Below are 22935 nucleotides of genomic sequence, written 5' to 3'. Positions count from 1 at the left end.
CATTGGCTAGAAAACTGTTTTTGGCAATATAATATATTGTTTTATGAGTATTAAATTTTTGGGGTATATGAATTTCTATTTCAGAAGTTGCTTGATAAGAATGGAATCACAAAAAATAGAAGATAGTTTTGAATGACATTTCCATTACTTTATAAATTACAAAAGGGTGGGGACCATTTCTGGTCTGTTATACCAAGTGTCTTGCAAAGTGCTTAGAACATGGTACTAAATAAATATGCGTTTAATTCAGGACATTCAAATTAATCAAAGACTGCTTATGTTGTAACCAAAGTATTCCTAGCTATTTCCCCCAAATCTATTCTATCCCTAAAAGTACACAAAAGTAGTATTATGTCTTTTTTTTCCTTTCTTCCTTGTAGGTATGTTCTATGTTCCTATTTCATCTGGCTCAGCAAAACATTTTTTCATAAGGCCAAAGTGTTCACTGGCATGTCTTTTAAAGACAGTAATTACAAACATCTCTTTGTAGTAATACACGTATGTTTTAAATAACATTGAGTTTTTGTTTTTTTTTTGTTTTTTTTTGTAGAGACAGAGTTTCACTGTACCGCCCTCGGTAGAGTGCCGTGGCGTGACACAGCTCACAGCAACCTCTAACTCTTGGGCTTACGCGATTCTCTTGCCTCAGCCTCCCAAGCAGCTGGGACTACAGGCGCCTGCCACAACGCCCGGCTATTTTTGGTTGCAGTTTGGCCGGGGCTGGGCTTGAACCTGCCACCCTCGGCATATGGGGCCGGCGCCCTACTCACTGAGCCACAGGCACTGCCCGACAACATTGAGTTTTTTTAAGTTGTAAAGGAGGAATAAGTGTCTGTGTAGCTATCACATCCAGTTCCTCTTTAACGTTTAGGGAATCTCCTTGATTTAACTACTGAGAATATTGGTAAGAAAAACTAAATCTATTAGAGGGGCTATTATGTCTATTTCTAAAACCTTTCTATAAGATTATATTGAAGCCATTATTTACAGCATTTTTGTGCTTTCACAAAGTATAATTTTTTTCTAAATTAAAACATACATAATTATATGAGCTAAAAAATAAATTTTAGAATCAAGTTATTTTTATTTTTATTTTCTAGAAGTGTTCTCCCTCTGTCATTCAGGCTGGAGTGCAGTGGCATGATCATAGTTCACTGCAGTGTGAGCTACCACACGGGGACAGAATCAAGTTTGTTTTAAAGGTCACTTGTCTTTTTTTTTTTGAAGTTTTTGGCCAGGGCTGGGTTTGAACCCGCCACCTCTGGCATATGGGGCCAGTGCCTTACTCCATTGAGCCACAGGCGCCACCAGGTCACTTGTCTTTTTAACTGGAGAAATGCTTGAAATGGGATGGGAAAAATTACTTTTGGAGTTTTATCATTTCTCCAAAGTTACCTCAACTAGAACATTTTTTTTCTTTCTTTTCCTTCTCTTTTGTTTGTTTAAATGGAGAATTGATATAGTTACTGATTCTTTAGATCCTTAAATCTTATTATATCTGTCAGAGAATTTTGTATAGGACTGGGAGGATATTCTGTTTATAGTTAGAATCACATCTAGGAAACGCACTGCTTAGATGTAAAATTCTAATTTTTGGCAGGGCAGCAAGCTTTGGAAAGTATGTTAGCTTTTTTAGTAAGCCACAGGTATTCAAAGCTCATTCTAGGATTTACTGTCTTTTGATTCTATTAAGATATTCTTTGTTACATTGCATATTTGCATGCATTTTTTGATTCTGGAGACAGTGGTCTTGCTTTGTCCCCCAGGCTGGAGTGCAGTGGCCCTATCATAGTACACGGCAACCTCGAGCTCCTCGGCTCAACTGATCCTTTTACCTCAGCTTCCTGAGGTATGTGCCACCATATCCAGTGTTTTGTTTGTTTGTTTGTTTGTTTGTTTTTTTAAAGAAATGGGGTCTCACTGAGTTGTTCAGGCTGGTCTTGAACTCCTGAGCTGAAGCTATCTACCTGCCTCGACTTCCCACAGTGCTAGGATTATAGGCCTGAGCAACAGCACCTGGCCTGGTATTATTCTCTTATATCATCTTACTTTCGAACTTCAAGCCTGTGAACATATCAAAATGTTGGTTCAGTCAATATGTTTTTTGCCTCATTATTACTATTTAAGTCTTGCTCACAGTTGAGCTAAATGAGGCCTTTGTACTACATTCCTCTCTACTACTATTTGATTTCTCGTTTGCTCAACTTCCCATGTCATTATTGCTATTTCTTTCCACACTCTCCAACTGAATTGCAAAGCCCCCTGCATGCGATTTTCTGTGTGGTCACACACAGCAGGTGGTCTACCTGTATGTAGTGTCCTCTTCCCCCGGACCCCCACACTCCCCTCCCAGCCTTCTGGCCCCAGTTCCTTTGTGGACTGGCACTCTCTGGGTGCAGCTGCTGTCCTGAGGCTCCTTTCTCCTCTCTCGGGGCAGAACCCCCTTTCTCCTGACTCTCCTGACCTACTCTTCCCGGGGTTACCCTCTCGTTTTGGTGGAGCATCGTCTCTAATGGCCACAGAGTGAGGGTGGCCAGGAAGAGAAAATATCTTGATTCTACTCTCTCATTGGACTCATAGTTTGGTGAGATAGAGAGTTGTAGGTTGAAAAATTATTTTCCTTGAAATATTGAAGCCCTTGCTCCATGGTCTGCCAGTTTCCAATGATGTTCTTGGGAATTCCACTGCCATTCTCATTCCAGAATCTTCACATATGGGACTAATCTTTTCCTTCTGTGGAAACTTCTAGCACTTTCTCTATCTTTCATGGTCTGACATATTATGAAAATATGACTTAGTGTAGATCTTCTTATATTTCATTTTTCTGGGGAGGCCCTATGTATATAGAGGCCTGCCTTCCTCTTCTGGGAAATTTTTTCTACTAGGCCGTCCAATCTTTTTATTTGTGTAAAGACCAGGTCTTATTATGTTGCTTAGGCTGCTCTAGAAATCCTGTCCTCAAGAGATTGTACTGCCTTGACCTCCCAAAGTGCTGGTATTACAGGTATGAGCCACTCTACCTGGTTTGGGGTATTTAATTTTATTTATTTATTTGTTATTTTATATATTTATTTAGAATAAAGGCATTCCTTTCGTGTTCAACCTGTTCTTCATTTACAGTGAGTGTTCTGTCAAAACAAATGAACAAGGATATCGCAATAAGTTATCTCAATGATATAGATATAATTCTTACCTCAGAAACAGAAACAGAAAGAATAAAAACATGTCCTCTAACAGTAATTTGTATACAGGTGGTTTAAGATTTTATAACCGTATATTATAATAATTTTAAATAAAAGTATAGGCCATGAACCTTACAGAACTGAAGCTCTTCTAAATAACAGATGGTCTATGTTTTTTCATGAATATCCTCCCTTAATGGGCTACTCATGCTAGAATATGCTCTTAAAAAACACACAGATGTATCACTTCTCACTGGGCTCATCCTCTAGATTTCTGCTTCCCTATTTTTAAAAGTCTCATTATTTTAGGCTGGGTACAGTGGCTCACGCCTGTACCTTTGGGAGGTCGAGGTGCGTGGATCACTTGAGTTCACAAGTTTGGGACCAGCCTGAGCAAGAGTGAGACCCTGTCTATACTAAAAATGAAAAACTTGAGACAAGAGGATCGCTTGAGCCCAAGAGTTTGAGCTGTGATGCCACAGCACTCTATTAAGGGTGACAAAGTGAGATTCTGTTTCAAAAAAAAAAAGTCTCATTATTTTAATGTCATTCCTATTATAAAAAATGTTAAAAAACTGATAGAATGGTGATTACAAATTATTCTTACCCATTTGTGAAAACATGTTATCAGATCCTGTACTTAATAATACTTCGTAAATGCCTAGTATAGATTGTATAACTATTAAGAATGTAGTAATGGCTTGGCACCTGTAGCTCAGTGGTTAGGGTGCCTGCCACATACACCACTGCTGGCGGGTTCAAGCCCGACCCAGGCCTGCTAAACAACAATGACAACAACAACAACAAAAAATAGCCGAGCATTTTGGCAGGTGCCTGTAGTCCCAGATACTTGGGAGGCTGAGGCAAGAGAATTGCTTAAGCCCAAGGGGTTTGAGGTTGCTGTGAGCTTTGACACCAGAGCACTCAACTGAGGGTGACATAGTGAGACTGTCACAAAAAAAAAAAAAAAAATGTAATTTGTGTTTTAAATACAGTAATAAATTTGAGAGTCTGAAGGCCTGAACTGGAATTTTGACACTGCCTTTTCTTTCACATTTTACTTGTGCATGTTACTTAATTTTTCTGAACTTCAATGAATTTCCACCTAAAAGGGAAGACAGGCAGCTAAGGAGATAATGGTATAATAATGTGATAAGTGCTATGACAGTTGCAAGTATATAGCAACTGAGTGCTCAGGGAGAGTTACCTAATTCACATCCTTTTAAAATTATACCCTCCTGGGCGGCACCTGTGGCTCAGTGAGTAGGATGCCGGCCCCAAGGGTGTCGGGTTCAAACCTGGCCCTGGCCAAACAAACAAAAAAAATAGCTGGGCGTTGTGGCAGGCGCCTGTAGTCCCAGTTACTCGGGGAGGCTGAGGCAAGAGAATCGCCTAAACCCAAGAGTTGGAGGTTGCTATGAGCTGTGATGCTACGGCACTCTATCGAGAGCGACAAAGTGAGACTCTGTGTCAAACAAAAAAAGAAAAAAAGAATATTTCAGGAATAGAAGAAATAACATGGTTGAAAATGTGAAGATGAGTTCTAGTAATTGCAAACATTCAATAAGGCTGAAATTTAGGAGAAATAAGATGTGGGGTTTTTTATTTTATTCTTAAACCACTCGAGTGATTAAAAAAGATTTAGAGGTGATCATAGTTGTTTAGAAAATCACTTGAACAAGTGTGTTGAATGGATTAGAGTCAGACAAGGTTGGAGTCCCAGTATAGTGATCCAGAAAGATAACATTCTAAACTAAAATAATGGAAGTCAGGTATTAAAAAAGGAGACAGAGGCTAAAGAGAATTGACACATTTTGTACTGGCTTGGAAATGAATGTTGAGTTGGGTCAGAGAAAGAATGAGACTCCGGTTTCTTGCTTGGGTAACTAGAATGGGAAGAAACTAGGAAAATAACTTGCGAAGGTCACAGCGCAGAGAAACACACAGGCCCACTAAAAAACTACAGAAGACTAAATTCCTCTCCTTGTCCACATCTGACTCCCATATCAACAGGGATGCAGGACGTAATGGTGGATTATAGCTGAGTGACCTGCGAGGTGCAGGCTCTCGTTAAGGACAGATTCTTAGGGAAGCTCAAAGACAAGAGGTAGAACAAAAATAAGGATGCTTGGGTGGTGCCTGTAGCCAAGTGGTTAGGGTGCGTGCCACATGCACTGCCACACCACAGATCACTGGTGTGATCTAACCCGGCCTGAGCCTGCTAAACAACCATGATGACGACAACAACAAAATAACTGGGCGTTGTGGCGGGCACCTGTAGTCCCAGCTACGTGGGAGGCTGAGGCAAGAGAATCACTTAAGCCCAAGAGTTTGAGGTTGCTGTGATGTCACAGCACTCTACCCAGGGCGACATAGTAAGACTCTGTCTCCTGGGCGATGCCTGTGGCTCAAAGGAGTAGGGCGCTGGCCCCATATGCCGGAAGTGGCGGGTTTAAACCCAGCCCTGGCCGAAAAAAAAAAGACTCTGTCTCAAAAAAAAAAAAAAAAAAAAATTAGTAATCCTAGCACTCTTGGAGGCTGAGGCAGGTGGATTGCTTGAGCTCACCAGTTCGAGACCAGCCTGAACAAAAGCAAGACCCAGTCTCTTAAAAATAGAAAAACTGAGGCAAGAAGGTCACTTGAGCCCAAAAGTTGGAGTTTGCTGTGAGCTATGACGCCACAACACTCTACCCAGGGCAATAGTTTGAGACTCTGTCTGAAAAAGAAAAAAAAAAATAATAAATTGTCACCCTCTATGATCTTATTACAGATAAAGGTAATTTTCTGTTAATCTGAAAATACTGAAGAAAGCTCAGAGTTACCCCCGTTACATTTGTGCAGGCACTCTGGAAATCACATATTTAACTCAATCTCATCATTTAAAATACCAGGCTCGGTGTGGTGGCTCACGCCTGTAATCCTAGCATTCTGGGAGGCTGAGGCACGAGGATCACTTGAGGTCAGGAGTTCGAAATCAGTAAGACCCCATCTCTGCAAAAAGTAGAAAAATTAGCTGGGCGTGTGTGGTGGCAAGTGCCTATAGTCCCAGCTACTCAGGAGGCTGAAGCAGGAGGATTGCTGGAGCCTAGGAGTTTGAGGTTGCTGTGAGCCATGTTGACGCTACTGCACTGTAGCCTGGGGTGACAGAGTGGAACTCCGTCTCAAAAACAAAACAAAGAAGTTCCACTTTGACATGGTAACTGGGCACACATGTCAAATTTACCCTCTTGAAACTGTCCTACAATGACAGTAGAGGAATAAAAAGACCTGCAGGTACCAAGAAAATAGGAGGCGAGATAATAGTGGTTTGTAAAAAGACATAAAGACGCCACATTACTGATTGGATAGACTAGGGGCAACTAACCTACCAGAACCAAAGAAAATAAACGTAAGTCTGTAGAGGAAAGAGCCAAAAATAAAAACAAATTTTACCTTGTAAATGCCTTAGAAGGCCCAGGATTAGAGGCAGCAGCCATCTCTGAAGGCATACATGTAAAATGAGGCAAGGTATAGGAGGTTTGGATGAAAGTCTTAAGGCAAATGGTTCTACCTGTCATCCCCTCAAGTAACCAGGTGTCCCCTCCCCTTCTGTCCATGCAGAAGGCTGAAAATTTATTCCGTGAATTTTTAAACCACAGAGGCTCAGGACTTAGGGATACTTAGCATAGCTGATGGTGGAGATGATGTGCCATCAACTTTAATGTAGTAGCTGAAATATTGTTAAGATTTGTATGAAATTCAATATTATCACATAGATTTAATATTCTGAGTAGGACTCAAGCAATAAATCTGAAAAATGGTAGTATGTCTAAGATGTCAGAGCAATGGAGATTTGAAATTTTGTTATTTAAGATCTTCTTTTTTTTTTTATTGTTGGGGATTCATTGAGGGTACAATAAGCCAGTTACACTGATTGCAATTGTTAGGTAAAAAGATCTTCTAAGTAGGCTCGGTGCCTGTGGCTCAAGGGGCTAAGGCACCAGCCACATACACCTGAGCTGCTGGGTTCGAATCCAGCCCGGGCCCGCCAAACAACAATCATGGCTGCAACCAAAAAATAGCTGGGCGTTGGAGGTTGGAGATACTTGGGAGGTGGAGGCAGGAGAATCGCTTGAGCCCAGGAGTTGGAGGTTGCTGTGAGCTGTGATGCCACAGCAGTCTACCCAGGGTGACAGCTTGAGGCTCTGTCTCAAAAAAAAAGTAAAAAAATAAATAAATAAAAAAGAATCTTTTATTTAATAAAAGAAAAAAAAGATCTGATCTTCTAAGTAAGCCAGGCAAGGTGGCTCATGCCTATAATCTTAAGCACTTTGGGAGGCTGAGACTGGTGGATTGCTTGAGCTCAGGAGTTTGAGACCAGCTTGAGCAAGACACCACTCCCCTCACTCCACCTCTGCGCCCTTCCCATCCCCACCACGTTTCTCCTGAAATACTTGTGAGGTTGAAGCAAGACGTTCTCTTGAGCCCAAGAGTTTGAGGTTGCTATGAGTTAGGACACCAGGGCGCTCTACCCAGGGCAACAGAGTGAGGCTTTGCCTCAAAAAATAAATACATAAATAAATAACAATAAAAAAGATGGTATAAGTAAAGAGGAAGAGTAATTATGTACCCCTTTACTTTGTTTGCATTGGTAACTAAGTATTAAAATTGTTATAAACTAAACACCTCAAAAGAAGAGTGGAAAGGAATTTAGAGATTAGAAATCTTCAAGTGAAATCAGTAAATAAATGACATTTCCTATGAAGCTATGCTATATAATCAAACGAAAAGGAAAACGTGCCCTCAGTTTCACCGACTTTGCCTTTACTGCACCTCAGCCACCCACTTCCATGGCCAAACCTTGTGTGTTGCCAGCGTCTACCATTGTGCCACCTCAAATTTTAAACTCAGGTGCTCCATTCTCGGAGTATAACCTTACTCAACATTTATTTTAAACAATTTTAATAATTATGTGAAATAATTTCAAATTAACAGAAAAATTGCAAGAATAGTATGTACAGAGAATTCCCACATTTCCTTTGTTGAAATTCTTTTTGCCACATTTGTTCTTTTTAATCAATCTTTCTGTATATAGCATATATATTTATCAGTCTTCCCCTTGAACTTGGAGAATATGTTACATACGGTCATGCCATTTTATCCCTTAATACTTCAGTGTGTATTTCCTAAGAAAAAGTATAGTCTTTTATGTAGAGTATCTATGAACTTTACCATAGATACTGTATTCTTATTTAATTCTACATTCTATATTTCAGTTTTGTCAGTCGTCCCAAATGTCACTAATTTCTTTTACAGCATTTCCTTCTCTAGCCCAGTCCAGCCTCACATATTGCATTTAGGTGTCATGTCTATAGTCTTTTTAAATCTAAAGCAGTACTTTAGTCTTTGTCTATCATGACATTGAACATTGATTCTAAAAGGGTTTGGATTACCTGTACAAATTCATGATCTCCTCTTACCTCTAATTACCTCACCTCGCCATTCACTCTGCAAACCTCTTCTCTTATTATATGGCAGAGAAAATATAAGCCATAAAATACAAACTCCCTCAGTTTCCTGCCACACTTATTATCTGTATCTACTGGATTATTGCAAAAGCCTCTTAACTGGTTTACTTTTTTCATTCATCATGCTGAAATATGGTTGTCTGCTTATGACTTCTCTACCTAAAACTCTTCAGTGTTTTCCCATTAACCTTAGGATAAGGCAGCACTTTTTAAAATGATAATTCTAATGAATAGAAACTCTCATGATAAACCTATTTTTTCTGATGGTGCCTGTGGCTCAAGAAGTAGGGCACCGGCCCCATATACCTGGGGTGGTGGGTTCAAGCCCAGCCCTGGCCAAAACTGCAAAATAAAATTTAAAAAAATGGGCAGCGCCTGTGGCTCAATGGAGTAGGGCACAGGCCCCATATGCCGGAGGTGATGGGTTCAAACCCAGCCCTGGCCAAAAAAAAAAAAATCTGCAAAAAAAAATTATAAAACAGATTTATAAAAATAAAACAAAACCTATTTTTCCATCATTGACCTTTTTCAAGTATTTAAATAAATTACTACTGTGTAAAAAAAAAAAAAATCCTTAGGATAGTCCAAACTCTAATAAAACATAGATGTCTTCTTTCTCCCGGACTTTTTTCCGTATCACGTTAGTATCACTTTCTGTGCTTTTTGTATTTCATCTGAGAGAGCATTATGTGTTGTTCCCATAACAAGTGCTACGCTGTGCATATACTGTTTCCTCATCCTGGGCTTCATGTAGTATCTCTTGGGGGCTAAGATCATGAAATCTGTAGTAAATCTCTGTGGGTTCGAATCCTAGTTCTGCTACTTTAACAGCTAGATAACTTTTTAGGCAAGGTACCCAACTGTTCCAGTTTCTTGACATGTCAAGTGAGAACAGCAGAGTCTGTCTCCTGTGGTGTAAAGCACACAGCAGAGAACTTCATGTGCTTTAAGAGCTCTGTAAATGTTGTCAGTCATTACTTCTTGTGGAATAAACAGATTTGGGCCCTGTCCTCTTAGAGATTACTTACTCCAGAGGAGAGACCACTAAAGAAGTTCATAACTATTTAACTGCATTTGGAATAAATAGTTCGAAAAAGTTCTGAGTTCCAGGAGAGGACATCTGACATAATATTTCTTGCATTAGTGGCTTTTTTTGTTGTTGTTGTTGACAGAATCTCACTATGTCACCCTCAGTAGAGTGCTGTGGTGTCACAGCTCACAGCAAACTCAAACTCTTGGGCTCAAGCAATTCTCTTCCCTCAGCCTCCCAAGTAACGTGGACTACAGGCACCCGCCACAACTCCTGGCTATTTTTTTTGTTGCAGTTGTCCTTGTTTAGCAGGCCCTGGGCTGGGTTTGAAGCCGCCAGCCCCGTTGTATGTGGCTGGCACTGAAACCACTGAGGTACAGGCACTGCGAGCCAGCGTTAGCGGCTTTGAGTGTGGCATTCCCTCTGCTGAAAACCTACTACTTTTTTGGCAGAGGAAAGTGCATGTTCAAAAGCTTGAAGCAAGAAGGAAACACGGCTCATTAGAGGAATTGAGTGAGGGCCAATGTGGCTGGAGTGGAAAGGTGAGAGTGGGGACAGTGAAATGAGCAATGAAATGAGGTTGGGGGCAAAGCTTTTTAAACAGGAAGTGAATACAATTCATTTTATATTTTTAAGAGGTCGCTTGGCTGGGTGTGATGGTGCACACTTCCCAGTTGTTTGGCAGGATGAGGCAGGAAAATCACTTCAGGCCTGGAGTTTGAGGCTACAGTGTGTTATGATCACAGCTGCGAATGGCCACTGCACTCAACTGGGCAAGGTAGCAAGACCCTGTCTAAAAAGGGGGGGGAGGGGCAGAGAGAGGGTCCCTTTGTTGCACTGAGGAAGACTGGAGCAGGGCAAAAGCAAATGATTATGGTGGTGTCTTTGATTAGGTGGCAGCAGAGAAAATGAAAGAGGGCTTTAGAGTCTAGAGATTGTAAACTTATTTTGTGGCTGGATGTGGGGTTTGGAGGAGAGAGTTAGAGATGTATGACCTCCTTTCCAGTCCAACTTCTGGCTCTTTCTTCTGATCTTTATTTAAGTCCCATCCTCAAGCCTGAAGTTACTACTCTTAGTATCAATATACCTAACTGAGTTTTACCACTGATCTGTTATAATTTACTGTAGCTGGTCTATTTTCCTTTTAAATAAGAACAGATTTATAATAGATGATCAATAAACATTTGATAAACCAAAGGACAAATTGACATAAAACTAGATTATGAATATAGTATTTCATTTTAAGCCTAGTGTTTTGGTGGTGTATTGTCTTTGGGTCAAGTTATTTATGAAATAAGAATAAACTAAGAGGCTTGGTGCCTGAAGCTCAGCAGCCCGGGCGCTGTACCGGGGGCTGTTGGGTTTGAACCCAGCCCTGGCCTGCCAAACAACAACAACAACAACAACAAAAATAGCCAGGCGTTGTGGTGGGTGCCTGTAGTCCCAGCTACTAGAGAGGCTGAGGCAAAAGAATCACTTAAGCACAAGAGTTTGAGGTTACTATGAGCTGTGATGTCACAGCACTCTACCCAGGATGACTTAGTGAGACTTTGTGTGTTTAAAAAAAAAACAAACGAATACACTAAGAATTACCTTCCTCTCCTAAAATATAGACAAGAATTTGGTTCTTGACTATTTTTTCTTTTTATGAATACCATATTGGCATTACTTGGGTCAAACAGAACAATAACACATGGCCGGGAATGGTGGCTCATGCCTGTAATCCTGGCACTTTGGGAGACTGAGGTGAGCTCAGGAGTTCAAGACCAGCCTGGGCAAGAGTGAGACCCATCTGTACTAAAAATAGAAAAACTAGCTAGACCTTGTGGTGGGTACCTATAGTCCCAGCTACTTGGGAGGCTGAGGCAAAAGGATTGCTTGAGCCCAGAAGTTTGAGGTTGCTGTGAGCTAGCATGTCAGGCACTCTACCTAGAGTGACCAGTTTCAAGAAAAAAAACAACAAAACTATTTGCATGTACGTCTGGTTAATTAACCTCGAGGGCGTTTCCTTACCTCCTTTGTTGTATGCTTTAAACAGTTCTCATGGTGAGTATTTCTCTAGGGGCTTGTTATTTTATCTTAATTTCTATAGGTGGGGTTTTGAGCACCTAGTTTAATGTTTAAATATGTATACAAATATCTCCACTTTAGAAAAAATTCGGGCTGTACTATTTGTTTACAAACTTCTCTTATATCCCTAGGCACTTTCACTTTTATTTTGGTCATAACTGCTGCTGTGTATTTATTATCATTAATTTCTTCTTTTGAAGTTAAGTTTAATTTTTCTTTCTGTGGTTTGATTTTAGTTCAATACATAGGTTTTAGCCTTCTTAGCATTTATGTTGCTGAAAAACAAATGCGATGTGAAATTGTTGGGTTTGGTATACCTGATAATACCTAATATGGAATTAAATAGACAGGGATTTAAAAAAATTTTTTTATTAATAGACAATGTCTTGTTATGTTGCCCATCCTGGCCGCCACCTCCTGGGCTTAAGCAATCCTCCTACCTCAGCCTCCTGAGTAGCTAGAGAATTATTATATAATGATACAAACATTCCCTAAGTGGGATTTCATCAATTAAAAGACATATTATTAGAAAAAAAATTATGTTGGCATATTAACTTATATTTATAATATTTTATAATAAGCAAGTCTGCTGTATGATTTTTGTGGCCTACTGGAGTAGAAACAACTAAAATAAGATAAAGAATATATTTTAAAGTGAGTATGTAGGCTCGGAGTCCATAGCACAGTGTTTACGGCGCCGGCCACATACACCAAGGTTGGCGGGTTCAAACCTGGCCCAGGCCAGCTAAAACAACAATAACAACTGCAACAAAAAATAGCCAGGCGTTATGGTAGTCACCTGTAGTCCCAGCTACTTGGGAGACTGAGGCAAGAGAATTGCTGAAGCCCAAGAGTTGGAGGTTGCTGTGAGCTGTGATGCCATAGCCCTCTACTGAGGGCGACATGGTGAGACTCTGTTTAAATAAATAAATAAATAAATTGAGTATGAAATATACAATTTTACCTACTATTCTAGAAAACATGATTTATATATCTCACTCAATACAAAAATCATAGTAATTAGTAGCTCAGAAATATTATTAGGGAAATGTGAACAGATTCCAGTAAAGTAACTTTATGAAAACGAATACTGTAACACTGAAAGTGACATTAGACTTTTGCTTATTTTCTCTCCCTCTGTGCATCATGTGAATGAGTAATAGGAAAGTTATATTTTCTCAATCAATCTGTATAACTTCTCTGTGATACTAAGCCATATCCCTAAATTCAATAACGTTAGTAACAGTAATGGGTAATTTTTATTGACTGATACTATAGTTCAGGTAGTAGCCCTCAAACAACTTCATGAGATACTCTTGATACTGTCCTTTTTACAAATGAGAAAAATCAAATATCTGAGCAGTTAAGAAATCCATCCAAAGGATTACAGAGGCTCGGTGCCTGTAGCTCAGTGGGTAGGGTACCAGCACATCCAGCACATACACCAACGTGGCGGGTTCGAACCCAGCCTGGGCCTGCCAAACAACAATGACAACTACAACCGAAAAAAAAAAATAGCTGGGCGTTGTGGTGGGCACCTGTAGTTCCAGCTACTTGGGAGGCTGAGGCAAGAGAATCACTTAAGCTCAGGAGTTTGAGGTTGCTGTGAGCTGTGACACCACGGCACTCTACTGAGGGCGACGTAGTGAGACTTTGTCTCAAAAAAAAAAAAAAAAAAGATTACAGAGCTTAGTAAGTGATGAATCTTATTTGTGAACCCAGACAGTCTGGCTCTAGCATCTGTAATCTTAACCATTACACTGTATTGTAACCTAGAAATGGTGGCAAAATTTGTTAAAAGCTGTTAAGTAATCATTAAGATGGACTAAAGTCCATGATTTATCCAGATTTTCTTAATTGTTATCTAGTTGTCTTCTTCTGTTCCAGGATCTCAGTGAGGATATGAAGTTATATTTAGTTGTCACATCTCCCTAGGTTCCTCTTGGCTGTGACAGTTTCTCAGACTTTCCTTGTCTTTGATAATCTCCTTGACAGTTTTGAGGAACACTGGTTAAAATGCCCCTCTATTAGACTTCGATGTTTGTCTCATGATTACGCTGGTAGAGTGGGATTTTAGGAGGAAGACCACAGAGGTAAAGTGATACTTTCTTCACCTCATACTAAGTGTAAGCTATTAATACAGTTTATCACTGTTGATGTTAACCTTGATCACCTGGGTAAGGCAGTGTTAGGCTTCTCCACGGTGAGTTGCTCTGTTTCTCCATTGCGTACTGTAGTCTTTGGATGGAAGTCACTATGCGAAGCCCACACTTAGGGAGTGTGGGGTTCTGCTCCCCGCCTTGAGGGTAGACTATCTACACAAATTATTCAGAATTCTTCTGCACAGATTTGTCTCTTCTCTCCTATTTATTTGTTACAGTCCTGCTCCCCTTATTCATGGTATGAATTACCTGAGGTCAACAGGGGTCCGAAAATATTAAATGGAACATTCCAGAAATAGTTAATAAATTTTAAATTGCATGCTCTTTTGAGTATTGTGATGAAATCTCCTTCTGTCCCACTGGGACATGAGGTGTCTCTTTGTCCGTCTTATCGACGCTGTACATGCCACCTGATCTGAGTCATTGACATCGTCTGTTCTGATATCCAGCCATGGACATTACCACGCTTTAATGATCCAGGATCATCCAGAACGGATGATCCTTCTTCTGCCATAGTGTCAAAGTTCAATGGCAGCCTCACATTATTATGTCACAACACCTGTGTCATTCACGTCCCTTCATCTCATCACATACATGCCATGTCATTTCACCTCATTATAAGAAGGGGGAGTACAGTACAGTAGATATTTTGAGAGAAAGGCTATAATTACATAACTTTTTTTATAGTATATTGTTATTATGTTATTTTATTATTATTTTTATTAATCTTTTAATATGCCTAACTTATAAATTAAATTTTATTGTAGGTTTGTATGTATAGAGAAACACATAGCATATATAGAGTTTATTATTATTATTATTTTTTTTTGAGACAGAGTCTCACTTTGTTGCCATCAGTAGAGTCACAGCAATGCTTGGCTCAAGCAATTCTCTTACCTCAGCCTCCCCAGTAGCTGGGACTACAGGCATTTGCCACACCTGGCTGTTTTTTTTTTTGTTTTTTTTTTGCACTTTTTGGACAGGGCTGGATTTTAACCCACCACCTCCAATATATGGGGCTGGTGCCCTACTCCTTGAGGCACAGGCGCCACCCTGGCTGTTTTTTTGTTTGTTTGTTTTTTGTTTTTAGAGGCGGGGTCTTGCTTTGGCTCAGGCTGGTCTCGAACCTCTGAGCTCAGGCAATCCACCCACATAAGCCTCTCAGAATGTTGGGATTACAGGCGTGAGCCACCACACCTGGCCCTGTAGAGATCTTGACATTCATTTAAAATCAGTAAACAACAAAAAAAAAATTAGTGAAGAAATATTCATAGGGAAACTATATTGTTTGTTGACATTCAATATCTTTCTAGTCATTTCTTTTTTTTTTTTTTTATAGAGACAGAGTTTCACTTTATTGCCCTCGGTAGAGTGCCGTGGTGTCACACAGCTCACAGCACTCCAACTCCTGGGCTTAGGCGATTCTCCTGCCTCAGCCTCCCGAGTAGCTGGGACTACAGGCGCCCGCCACAACGCCCGGCTATTTTTTTGTTGCAGTTTGGCTGGGGCTGGGTTTGAACCCGCCACCTTCTGTATATGGGGCCGGCGCCCTGCTCACTGAGCCACAGGCGCCGCCCTCTTTCTAGTCATTTTTATGTGGTTTGAATCTTTTAAAGAGTTTTTTTGAGGGGAGGTTCATAGTATCGAAGGTAAATAAAGCAGTTAAAATAGATTTTCTAGACTGATTAATTAGAATTCAGTCGGTTTATAGAAGGCCTTTATCATTTCGTGTCTGTATGTGTTTTAAGCCACACCAAAACCCATAGATAGGACTAGCTGCAAACTGCAATAAGAACTTTCTTCTAAACTATACAATGCAGATGACAGACATCTTTTTATAGACATATCTGTGATAGCACACTGTTTTTAGGCTTGATAATTTTTCAGCAAGGAAAACCTTTCCTTTACATTTATAAAAGCTATTTATGGTAAAACAGTAAACTATGACAAGACAGAAACCCACCCTCCTCATTTTTAAAGCTGAGTGGGACCCCAGTTTTCCTTAAGAAGTATAGGCCAGCAGCAGAACACAAATGTATGTTTAGTGAGGACACGTTCTTTGATACTACCTCCAAAGAAATTTTTCAAATCTTGAATTCTTTATAAAATTGAGAAAGTGAAAAATTTAAGTGAGAAGGAAGGGAAAGGAAAATTAATCCTATTTAGCAAAATTTGTTAAACAACTAGGATTGCAAAAGTATAAGAATGACTTTGACATAGTCACTGTATTAACTATTGCTATGTAATTAATTATCATCAAAGGTAGCAGCTTATAACCACAAATTCTTATTATCTCCCGTGATTTCTGGACATAGCTATGCTGGGTGATTCTGGCTCAGAGTTTCTCACAAGTCTGCGGTTAGCTCACATGGCTGTTGGCAGGAAGCCTTGATTCCCTTACTTGTTGGTCGCTATAGGGCTCAGTTTCTTGATACATGGGACTCTTTGTAGGCCATTTGAATATTTTTACAACATTGCATCTGGTATCCCAAAGAGTTCAAGAGGAGAGGGAGAGAGAGGAAGGGAGAGAGAAATCAAGACGAAAGCCACAGTCCTTTTTACAACCTAATCTCAGAAATGACAACCTGTTACTTTTCTTAGTGGTGATATAAGCTAGTATGATATTGGGGAGGACTACACATTGGCGTGAATACCAAGAGGTATTGACAGCCAACTTGGACACTTGCTACCACAGTCTGACCTCTGGTCTACAATGGTTAACATTCCTCTCCCATATAGAATACACTCACCCTCTCTCAAGGCCCACCAAAATGGGCTTTCCCTGGATTTACAGCATCAGCTCCAAGTCCAGAATGTTATCTCTACATCAAGCCCAGGTGTAGTTGAGATTCCTTGTCTATAGTTACTTAAGTATAGCTCCTTGAAAAAAAAAATAAGGAAGACCTTCCTTGTCTGCAAACTCTTGCTGCAGCCGCCACAGCCTCTGGCCTCTGACTGATGGCAAACACTTGCCACTTCTCCACTGCTTTCGTCCTCCTCTTGGGGTCCTCGAGTCTCCTGATGCCTCCCTGTTCCTCTAAAGAGATGTTTCTGGGTAGAGCCCACAAGCCAGAGGTGCTTTTCCTGATTTGTAGACCTGTGAAATTAAACAACCTTACGCTGACATTTGGGTCAAGAAGAAATAAAACTGGAAATCATTAACTTCCTTGAGCACAAAAACAAGGAATAAACAAGCTACCAAAACCTGTGGGACGCAGCAAAAGCAGTAGTAAGAGAGAATTTATCCCGTTAGATGCCTGCATCTGAAAAACCAAAAGAAAGCACATGAATAACCGAATGAATCATCCTAAGGAAATGGAAAAGGAAGAGCAACCCAATCCCAAACCTAGCAGAAGAAAAGAAATAACCAACTAAATCGGAGGGCCTGGTGCAGTGGCTCACACCTGTAATCCTGGCACTCTGGGAGGCTGAGGCGGGTGAATTGCTTGAGCTCATAGGTTCGAGACCAGCTTGAGCCAGAGTGAAACCCTGTCTCTACTAAAAATACAAAAAAACTGAGGCAGGGCCAGGCACAGAGGCTCACACCTGTAATCCTGGCACTCTGGGAGGCCGAGGCGGGTGGATTGCTTGAGCTCATAGGTTTGAGACCAGCTTGAGCAAGAGTGAGACCCTGTCTCTACTTAAAATACAAAAAAACCTAGGCAGGGCCAGGCATAGTGGCTCACACCTATAATCCTAGCACTCTGGGAAGCCAAAGTGGGTGGATCACCTGAGCTCATGAATTTGAGAACAGCCCCAGCCAGGCATTGTGGTGGGCATCTGTAGTCCCAGTTACTCAGGAGGCTGAGGCAAGAGAACTGCCTGAGCCTAAGATTTGGAGGTTGCTGTGAGCTATGTTCACAGGACTCTACCAAGGGCAGCAGAGAGATACTCTTGTCTCCAAAACAAAACAAAAAAACTTTTGTCCTTCTTTAATACCTCTCTTCCAGGAAAAAAGGTCTTAAAAAATGAAAAAGAAAGTAAGACTCTGTCTCAAATAAATAAAAATTAAATCAGAAGTAAATGAAATTGAAAATAAAGAATCATTCAGAAAATTTATGAAAAAAAGTTGGTTCTTAGAAAAGATAACTAAAATTGTAAACCATTGGCCTGATTAACCAGAAATAGGAAAGTAAAATCTTTCATAACTTCTATCAGAAATGAAAAGGGAGAAATAACAACTGATACCACAGAGATACAAGAGATTAGTCTGACTACTGCCAAAATTTTTTTTTTTTTTTTTTTTGAGACAGTCCTCTCAAGCTATCGCCCTGGGTAGAGTGCTGTGGTGTCACAGCTCACAGCAACCTCAAACTCTTGGGCTTAAGCAATCTTTTTGCCTCAGCTTCCCAAGTAGCTGTAGCTGGGACTACAGGCACCTGCCCCAACACCTGGCTATTTTTTGGTTATAGTTGTCATTGTTGTTTCGCGGGCCGGGCTGGATTTGAGCTTGCCAGCTCTGGTATATGGGCCTGGCACCCTAGCCGCTTGAGCTATAGGCGCCGAATCGCCAAAAATGTTTTATGCCCAGAAATTTGACAACTTGGAGGAAATAGACCAATACCTATAATCACACCGTCTTCCTAGACTTAAACAGTAAGAAATAGATCTCTTGCAGACCAATATCAAGACCAATTTCTGAGATTGCAGAAATAATAAAAAAACTTTAAAAAAAAAAAACAACCCAAAAAGGACCAGATGGCTTCACATCAGAATTCTATCTTACCTTCAAAGATGAGCTTGTACCTATACTGCAGAACCTATTCCAAAACATTGAGAAGAAAGGAAACTTCCCCAACACATTCTATGGAGCGAACATCACCTTGTTTCCCAAACCAGGAAAGGACCTAACTAAAAAGAACTACAGACCAATTTCACTAATGAATATTGATGCAAAAATACTCAACAAAATCTTGGCTAATAGACTGCAGCTACTCATGAAAAAGAATTAAATCTCACGATCAAGTAGGATTCATCCAAGGGATGCAAGGTTGGTGTAACATATGCAAATCCATAAGTGTAATGTGTCATATCAGTAGAAGCAAAAACCAAGACCATATGATCCTCAGTAGATGCGGAAAAAGCATTTGACAAAATTTAGCATCCTTTTCTAACAAGAACACTTTAGAAAATAGGCATAAGTATCACATTTTTTAAGCTGATTGAAGCCATCTATTACAAACTCACAGCTAACATCATACTGAATAGAGTAAAACTGAAAGCTTTTCCACTTAGAACTGGAACCAGAGGGCGGCGCCTGTGGCTCAGTGAGAAGGACGCTGGCCCCACATACCGAGGGTGGCGGGTTCGAGCCCGGCCCTGGCCAAACTGCAACAAAAAATAGCCAGGTGCCTGTAGTCCCAGCTACTCGCGAGGCTGAGGCAAGAGAATCGCTTAAGCCCAAGAGGTGGAGGTTGCTGTGAGCTGTGATGCTATGACACTCTACCGAGGCTGACAAAGTGAGACTCTATCTCTAAAAAAAAAAAAAAACTGGAACCAGACAAGGATGTCCACTATTGCCACTATTATTCAATATAGTTGTGGAAGTTCTAGCCAATGCAACCAGGTAAGAGAAGGATAGAAAGGGCATCCAAATGGGGGCAGAGGAGGTCAAGCTCTCCCTCTTTGCTGATGATATGATCGTATACTTAGAAAATCCCAGAGACTCAACCACAAAAGTCCTGAAAGTCATCAGGAAATACAGTAATGTCTCAGGGTATAAAATCAGTGTCCACAAATCAGTAGCCTTTGTATATGCCAATAACAGCCAAGTTGAAAAGCAAATCAAGGACTCAATTCCCTTCACAGTAGCTTCAAAGAAAATGAAGTACTTTGTAATGTACCTAACAAAAGAGGTGAAAGATCTTTACAAAGAGAATTAGAAAACTCTAAGAAAATAAATTGCAGAAGACAATAACAAATGGAAGAACCTACCATGCTCTTGGCTGGGAAGATTCAACATTGTCAAAATATCTATTCTACCCACAGATTCAATGCAATCCCCATTAAAATACGAACATATAATATGAATATATGGGAAAAAATAGTTCTTTCCATAGCATTATTGTTTTTGTATTGAAATACGAATACGCTCATTATTCTTAACTTCTGCAGCAGCTGTTTGATTTTCATTTTATATGTGGACCCCTCTGCTGAACTCTTTTATTTCCTACTCCACATAGATATACCTTGGAATTCATTAGGGATTGGTTCTAGGACCTCCCTCAGGTACCAAAATCTGTGGATACTGGAGTCCCTAATATGAAATGCAGTATCATTTGCATATAACTGATACATATCCTCCTGGATACTTTAAATCATCCCTAGGTTACTTTTAATACCTAATACAATGTAAATGCTATGTAAATGATTGTTATACTGTACTGTTTAGGGATGCAGTCCCCAACCCCTGCCTGAGCTATACTTCTGTCACATTTCCACTCCATGTCCCACCACTCCCCAAGCCATGAAAAAATTGGCTTCCATGAAACCAGTCCTGGTGCCAAAAAGGTTGGGGAATGATGACAAGAAAAAAAAGTCTGCACATATTTGTGCAGACACAATTTTTTCCCCAATATTTTTAACCCAGAGTTGTATGAATCACAGGTGCAGAACCCACAGATATGGCAGGCAGACTATATAGCTGTGACTTTTTTAACCTATCTTTGCTTGTCCTTCCATTGACTTTTCTCTCAACACTTTTTATAGAGTCTTTTGGAGCCTCAGACCTATTCTAATGTAAATACACTTCTTCACAAATACTCTTTTATAGAGCACCCTTCTCATCTTTTTGTATTAACTTAACCCTAGATTTCCTTCTAGAATACTACTTTGGGGGCCATTCTGAGTAGGGCCAATTCTTTCTCCCATGTCTTTTTGTCTTCAGGCCAATAAGTTGAATCAGCCTCTTCCAATTCCAAATTATTGTTCTTTCCACCTGCTTACAAAAATTCTTCTTCCATTGAATTTTATGCCATGTTAATTGTGTGTTTTGTTTTGTTTTGGACACAGAGTCTCACTTTGTTGCCCTGGGTAGAGTACCGTGGATTACACCTCACAGCAACCTCCAACTCTTGGGCTTAAGCGATTCTCTTGCCTCAGCCTCCCAACTAGCTGGGACTGCAGGCACCTGTCACAACACCTGGCTATTTTTTGGTTGCAGTTGTCATTGTTGTTTGGCAGGCCCGGGCTGGATTCGAACCTGCCAGCTCTGGTGTATGTGGCTGGTGCCCTAGCCGCTACGCTACAGGTGCCGAGCCATTAATTGTGTTTTATTTCTCTTTGTTACCATCATTTATCAGTCTTTATCTCACTCCTTTATTAAACTCCTTCTCAAAGACTTAGGCACCACTCTGTCAGTTTTCTGTCCATCCCAATTCCACTCATTCTGGGTGACTTGAAGTAACCAGGTGGACAACCATCCAAAACTCTTTTTTTTTTTTTTTTTTTTTAGAGACAGAGTCTCACTGTACCGCCCTTGGTAGAGTGCCGTGGCGTCACACGACTCACAGCAACCTCTAACTCTTGGGCTTACGCGATTCTCTTGCCTCAGCCTCCCGAGTAGCTGGGACTACAGGCGCCCGCCACAACGCCCGGCTATTTTTTTTTTGTTGTTGTTGCAGTTTGGCCGGGGCCGGCTTTGAACCCGCCACCCTCGGCATATGGGGCCGGCGCCCTACTCACTGAGCCACAGGTGCCGCCCTCATCCAAAACTCTTGTTTCAGAATCTTGATATTCTTTTCAACTCCTGTGACCTTCACTTCACTCTTTTTCAAAATTCTACTTTCATGATTAGACCCTGTGAAACACTTTGAAATCTTTATTTTGTTCACTGACCACAATCTCCTAGCTTTGGTGTTCTGCTCCCTTATATATATTCCTTGTGTTGGATCTGGTCAAGACATCTAGTTTCCTTGATTCTCCCTTGTCTAGTTTATTAATTAAACACAACTGACCCTAGCTGTGTCATAGGAAAGGAATTCATTAGAAGATAGCAGGGGCGGGCGTGGTGGTGCATACCTATAGCTCCAGCTGAGGCAGGATGATCACTTGACCCCATGAGTGTGAGGCTGTAGTGCTCTATGATTGTACCTATGGATGGTGACAGCACTCCAGCCTGGGCAACATAGCAAGATCCCTGTCTCAAAAAACAACAACATTAGAAGATAGCAAAGAACTCATAAAATGAAACCAACAGGGATGCAGGAGAACCAGCTTGGTTAGATTATTAATATTCCTTATATTTCTGACTGTTGAATGCAGGAGATGCGAAGATGAACTTGATATGGTTTTGAAGGACTTAGTATTTAATGGAGAAAGAAACACACAAATAATTGATTATTATGCAATGATTTAATCATAATCATAATTACTGTAGTTTCCCTCCACCTACAGGGGATACGGTAAGTTCCAAGACCCCCATGGTTGCCTGAAACTTTGGTAGTACTGACCTCTGTGTTTACTATGTTTTTTATTATACATACATACATATGATAAAGTTTAATTTCTAAATTAGGCACAGTAACAGATTCATAATAACAAAATAGAAAAAATTATAACACTATACTATAGTAAGTTATGTGGATGTTGTCTCTCTCTCAAAATGCTTCATTGTGCTCTGCTTAATCCTTCTTGTGATGAAGAGATGTAGCTGGATTGTGTGAGATTTCATCCTGCTACTCAGAACGGTGCACAATTGAAAACTTAACAGCACATCGTTTCTTTCTGGAATTTTTCATTTAATATTTTTATACCACAGTGATTGTAGGAGGCCTTCTGTGTAGAATTGGTTTGGTTTCTTCTATTCCATTAGAAGGTCAGCACAGGTGGTTTTACTGTCCATTGTGACTTTGGTGTATAGTACATAATGTAGTAATTGTTCAATAAATATTACTGAATGAATGAAGAGGGGTAAGTGAGGTATTAAGGAATCACAGAGGATGGGTTCTTGGCCCAGCCTAGAAAGTGAAGGAAGGAAGATTTAA

The 22935-nt window shown here is 40.4% G+C and overlaps 1 protein-coding gene across 2 annotated transcripts in view; it reads left to right on the top strand.

Annotated features, from left to right (window-relative positions):
- EFCAB2 (EF-hand calcium binding domain 2) overlaps window positions 1–22935 on the top strand; it is a 108370-nt gene that overhangs the window by 2807 nt on the left and 82628 nt on the right. Inside the window, exon 1 of one of the 2 annotated variants that reach the window (XM_053607806.1) lies at window positions 11678–11765. The exons of the other annotated variant lie outside the window; for it this stretch is intronic. Coding sequence (XP_053463781.1) covers window positions 11693–11765 — 73 coding nt within the window. The 5' untranslated portion in view covers window positions 11678–11692. Of the gene's footprint in view, window positions 1–11677; window positions 11766–22935 lie in introns of those variants that run through there. 2 annotated transcript variants of the gene reach the window in all.

This window comes from Nycticebus coucang, chromosome 10 (assembly GCF_027406575.1).
Source record: "Nycticebus coucang isolate mNycCou1 chromosome 10, mNycCou1.pri, whole genome shotgun sequence".
Classification (NCBI taxonomy): domain Eukaryota; kingdom Metazoa; phylum Chordata; class Mammalia; order Primates; family Lorisidae; genus Nycticebus; species Nycticebus coucang.
The sequence above is the reverse complement of the archived record's forward strand: the minus strand, read 5'-3'. Positions and strand labels throughout refer to the sequence as shown.